The sequence below is a fragment of the Psittacula echo genome, assembly GCF_963264785.1.
Source record: "Psittacula echo genome assembly, chromosome: 7".
In the NCBI taxonomy this organism is placed as follows: Eukaryota; Metazoa; Chordata; class Aves; order Psittaciformes; family Psittacidae; genus Psittacula; species Psittacula echo.
The window spans coordinates 56,594,273-56,600,272 of NC_137740.1; the positions used below are offsets into that span (position 1 = coordinate 56,594,273).

The following is a 6,000-nucleotide window of genomic DNA, read 5'->3' on the forward strand; positions in this document are numbered from 1 at the left end:
GTCCTTTTTCAAGCATTCCTCAAAGTCCTTGTCCCCAAGTGTCAGTGTTTGATAGTTAAAACATTTAGCTAAATGTACTTACTGAAATGGAATCCAAAAAGAAATGGAAAATAATTTAATTTATTAAGTCTATTTTTTTGGTAGATTTATTTTTGTATTAAGGGATTCTATTTACTATGGTTTGCAATAGTTCACAAACAAAAGATCTTACTATTTTTGCTTAACAGACATATATGCAGCTTTCTAGAAGTGGAGATGGTCTTACTACCAATTACTGCAGTGAGGTTGATCTCAGTTGCTTATAGGTTTTCTGAGCTGAGAATTTTTTAAGAAGCTGTTGACTACCTAAAGTTTCTTATTAAATGTACATAATTCTGCAAATATGTTCTAAAATAATTCCTTCCTATATAGTGTCAATTTTTATTTGACACTACTTAAATTTGGCACTATTTATTTAAATATAGTATTCCAGATGAAGTAACTGGTGCTAGGAGGCAAGTTCTTGTTAAGTGATCTTGTCAGTAACACTTCATGTTGAAGCATAAGCTTTAATACTTGATTTTGATCATTAAAAAGGGGTTTTTTTTAAATCATTTGTGCTTGGGAAGTAGATTCAAGTATTACTACCTTTGCTATAGAATTATGAGAAAAGTAAAGGACTTCAGGATAAAAGTAGATTCAAATAAAATTAAAGCATAAATGAAAACCAGCAGCTGATCTTTTCAGCTCATCTCCATACAGGTATTATGAGTAACCTGGTGGTGTAGGTGGTGTCTCTGTGGCCGGGGGGTGAAACTAGATCTTCAAGGTCCCTTCCAACTCTAACCCTTCTGTGATTATATACGTAGAACTTCATGGCAATAGCTCCTTCTAAACTGAGGAATGCATTTTAGCAGCACACTGTGCTTGGTTTTGGATGTGCACTAATACCCTATTTATTTCTGTTGTCTGTTCTCATGTATATACACTTTATTCTCCTAGTTGGCAACTACTTTCAGCTTCCATTCATTTAAGCTTTAAAAACAATGGAAATTTGATGAACTTCATCTACACAGCAGTTCAGACAATCAGGTCCAAATGGAAGACTGCAGGCACTTTGAGACTTTAAGCACCTAATTTTGCTACCAAACCAGAAAATAATTTCACTATAGCAAAGATTTGCTATTGTATCAGCTTTAAATTGATACCTAATATCCCATAGAAAAACTTCCAAGATTAAATTAGCTTTGTTCTAGTTTTGTCTGGCTTTCTTAAAGCCTGTTTTTTAAATAGTTCACTGTGTAAGAAGTATAATTTAAAATGCTTTAGGACAGACTGTCAAAACTAAGAAATCAAATTGCTCTGATTACTCACTCAAATTGCTCCTTGGTTTGAGAATTTAACTGATGTCTCATGAGCCCATGTGCATCAAATAAAATTAGTAATACTCCAAAATGCCTCTCCGAGAGGCTTCTGTGTGTTTAGAGAAATCTGATCTTCAAGCAAAATGCATTTGCTGTTTTGACATACTATGTGTGTTATGGCATAGAGAACAGAGGGAGAATCATCCAAGTAAGCGGCCCTCTTGAATGTCTTCATGGAGTTTGACAATGTGTGACTTACCAGTTAAGTACAACTTCTGTCAAGGAGTTAAAATATTCATCTTGAATTTATATTTGAGTGTATTTATATATATATATGTATGTATATATTTGTATTTAAAATAGTCCTCTTGGTTACTCTAAGATAGAATTTATAGTTCTCATGTTATATAAAGAGCTATACAACTTTTACAGTATGAATGTTTACGGGCTTTGTAGTAAAGAAGAAAACGACTGATAACCTCCTTTTTGTGTGTAATTATATGACATTTTTCCCTTTCTTCTGAATTTAGTTTGTCTACATTATAGACCAATGCACACCTGTATAATACATACAACCTTACATACTGTAATGAGTCAAGTATGACATAAGTGCCTTTCTTCAGTACAGGTATTCAAACTCACAAGCTTTGCATTCTTACATCTAACACTTAAAAGTCACTTTTCCGTACTAAACATATATTTAATCTTTACTTTTTTTGCCAGATTGTCACAAACTGCTCCACTTTTCAAGAGTACTGAGATGAGCCCAGTGCACACCCAGTTCCTGACTACATTGCTGGAGGAACTGCATTTCACAAAGGAAGATCTGGAAAGTTTAACAAGAATATTTCTCAAGGACTGCCTGCTTCAATGGTCAGTCAATTGCAAGTTATTTTGCATGGCAGAAAATTAAGCCAGTTAGCAACAGGTTTGATTTTCAGCATTTTGCGAGTGTGCACACTACCTACAGATCGTATCAGCCAGAGTAGAACATGTGTAAAGTACATATTAAAGAAATATGTATGGTATGGAAATAAGTGTTATCATCTTGTCATTTACAGTAAAGGCCAGCTGCTTACTTACTACTTCAGCCTTTTGATGATAGTTTATATATACAATATTATTATATAATATATATTTTATATATCCATTTATTTATAATTGGTTTTTGTAGAGTTGGTTTACTGCAATTCTTGGAAGAATTTTTACTCAAGTTCTGCTACAATTTGTTACAAAAGAAAGTGTGGCTACAATGGTTAAGTCTTAGGGCTTATTATTATTGAAATGAAATTGTTATGTTCAGTCTTTTTGATATAAAACTGAGCTAAAAGCAGAGTATTTTATGCGTAATATTGAGACTACATTCTACATTCTGGGTAGGCTGAGAATGTGAACAACAAACAGCTTATTTATGTTGATCATATTTAATTGATTTGATTAATAATAGCATTATAGTAGTTAGTGTAGTAACATTACTGACCTCACTCCTTTGTTCCTCACAGAATAAGGTGATCATGTCAACATCTCCTGCTATCTGAAAGAGTGGCATAGAGAACAGAAGAACACCTTCAATTGTTGGACCTTCTTTCTTTTAAAAGAAAAATGCAATTTACTCTTAATTGTACTTCTTGCACTTTTGATTTGTCATTTCCTTCCTATGAATAAGAATTCTCAAGTCTTGTGGAGAAGCCAACTCTAGCAGCAGTTGTTTAAGACTAGTTAAAACGTAGATCGTCTGAAAACTCTATTTAAAAGCAGTAGAAAGAAATTTGGATTGGTTTGGATTTTACTTGCCTTGGAAATCTTCAGCCAAAATTTGTCTACAGGAACTGGGGAAAGAAATTAAAAAAAAACAAACCAAGCATATTAGCCTGGAGTGTTAAGAACACCGTAGCTGACATTTTTCCAATTGATCCAATGCTTGGAACAGTAATCTTTAAGAACAATGACAAGAGTGTATAAAGATGTCTGACGTATAGCCTGTTTATCTTGCTGCTTATAAGAAAAGGGGTGGTCTTTGAACTTGTGTAAAAGTTAAACAACTTCTAATGGTTACTAATTTGGACTTTAAAATATATTTTAGTAACTAAAAACTTAATTTTTGGCTTTCTGTATTCATTTCATTTCGGAGTTTTGTTTAGACTGTGTTTAGACATGTTTCTGTCACCCATTATAAAATGCAATTTAAAACTAATCCACTGGTAATTCTTGACAATTCCATATTATGGTTTCCTGCATAGTTCTCACTGTCCTTCAGGAGACCTGAGAAGAAACACTCACAGCAAATGCCAGCATAAGTTAAGTCTGAAGCAGGATGTAGCAGGGCTGCTACATAGCAACTCCATTTGAAAACCAGAGTTTATTCCTTGGTTTTGTTTCTGTAATTGGGCCCCAACAGGGAGCTCTACACTTCATTACGTTATTGCAATGTAGTTCCTTCATGACAGTCCGGATAAATACGTTGATTGCCCCCTACACACAGAAGCCCATGAAGCTTTTCCCTGGAGGCTTCATTTTGTGGTAGATTTTATTTAGGTGATGCTTGACTTTTCCTAATTTTCTTTGCAATGGGAAATTATGTTCAGTAAAACTTGTAAAACAAACTGTTTAGATTGAGGAAACCTTTACTGCAGAGTTCAAGCTATTGCATTTTTCACAGAATGCAGTAGGAAAAGAATACCCATCGTGATCAGAACATGCCTGATGTCAAGGTCATGATGTCTGGATAGAAGATACATTGGATCAGCATCATGATGGAAAGCTTTTTACTTGATTTCTGTGCAAAGAAAGAGCAAGACCTCACCAAAAGATGAGCTTATAGAAGACTGAGCAATAGGCATGATAGTCTGAGCAAAACTTAAACCTTGAATTTGTATCTCCCTGCTCCTGATTTTGGAAGGTAAATAAATTTCTCTTTTTAGCTAGTATTTCAGTGTAGATTCTGAGCAAGCCATTGTTCTGTTCCATGTACATTTACCTTGGGGCATAAAGATTACAACAACCCCATGACAATGCTGCCATACTGAGTGCACCTAGAAGGCATTACAAATGTACATCACACTGGGAATAGGACTGTGTTTCATCAGGTTCAGTGGCTCTCATTTGGAAAGTTTTTACACTTCCTGTCAGGTTTGTGGTGTGATTTTTTTGGGGGGTTATTTTTAGGCTTGGTCTTCAGCAGTTACTGTGTAACAACCATGTGATCTGGTAATGATAATGAATAGTTCACAGGCCAAATGACCTCTTCAATAGGATTCACTCTTTTTGTTTTTTGTTGCCCTAAGAGAACAGAATAACCTTTCTCCTCCCATTCTGTAATACGCTGGAAATGCCCTGAAGGGATATCCTTCACTTACCTTTAATGTTTTATCTCCCTTAGATGTATATAAAACACATAAATAAATGCAGGAAGTATACATACACCCATTATTTTTGAGGAGGAGGAAGGCTGTAGCCTCATCTCAAAAGGATGCTTTGTACTATCAACATTAACTGGTTATACCAAGAACACAACTCAAGCACCAGAAATTAAGTTCATCTGTGTAGTTTTCTTATAAGCATATTTTGTAACAGCTTAACTGGTTAGAAGTGTTCAAATCCAGACCTTAGTTGAGCTTAAAGCTAATTTCTGCCACAACTATCTGTCTTTTAACAGACTTGCCCTTTCTTAGCTCACTGCTTTGCTTTTCCCTTCTCATTTTGGTTAAGTTTTCAGGCAGGTTGTATATCATTGATATATTAAAGAAGAGAAGAACAGCTTAAAGCAAAGCCTGCTTCATGCTGTTACAGCTTCTTTTCATCAAAGGAGCAATACGTGACATATACCTGCATAGTGCACATACGGATTTCTTACCCAATTTTCTGTAAGGGTAAAGAGGTAATCTCAGGAAGAGAACAGTGTTACTAAAACTGCATATACAGAGAAAGTAAAACTGGTGAGAGTTATTCAAAGCAGTCTATGTGCTGGCCAAAGAGGATGGAGGAAAAGCTTTTGTGTCTATTTTCACATCAAAGTTCAGTTCACAGTCCTGTAACTACTGTCAGTGTAAGTGCTGCACTCTGTAATGCTGTATTTCCTAGCACAGAGCCCTCCACTGCTGCTGGTTGATCCTTTGTGCCCATTGACCAAGCTTGCTGATTTTTCTAGGGTGCTGAAAGAAATAAGGGGATTCAGAGTGGTTCACTTCATGCCCACTTTCCTGAAGTAACGGTTAAGTCATAATATAACCTGTAAATTATCAAGTATTTGAAGTATCTTCATCTTTAAAGTTTGCAAAGCATGTTATGCTTACATATAGTAATGCAAAAATTCTACATTAAAACAAGTCGAAGAAAACTTGATTTATTTCATTGAAGTCTATAAAAAACAAACAAGTGCCTTAGTAAATCTAGAGCAGCATAACTGACATGGCTGTGCTGCTGTCTAAACCCAGAACTGGAACGTTACATCTACCCTGTCTTTAAAGAGTGATACAGGGAACAACAACGAGCGTGGTACGTATATGAGATACATCTGAGGCCTCAAAGGCTGTGTCCACACAACACACAGAAGATTGACCTGTAGTTTAAAAGCAAGTCAGAAGCATCTGTTGGGCCGGGGGGGGAGGGGGGGGAACAGCCATCCTGTGAATCTTTGTGTTGAACCTGCATGTCCTAC

The 6,000-nt window shown here is 35.6% G+C and overlaps 1 protein-coding gene across 1 annotated transcript in view; it reads left to right on the top strand.

Annotated features, from left to right (window-relative positions):
- Nucleotides 1-3,320, top strand: part of RPAP2 (RNA polymerase II associated protein 2) — a gene marked incomplete at its 5' end in the record, with an annotated part of 37,111 nt that extends 33,791 nt beyond the window's left edge. Inside the window, 2 exons of the mRNA XM_080624045.1 lie at nt 2,067-2,216; nt 2,846-3,320. Of these exons, the coding sequence (XP_080480171.1) occupies nt 2,067-2,216; nt 2,846 (151 nt within the window). The 3' untranslated portion in view covers nt 2,847-3,320. The remainder of the gene's footprint in view (nt 1-2,066; nt 2,217-2,845) is intronic.
- Nucleotides 3,321-6,000: the final 2,680 nt, after the last annotated feature.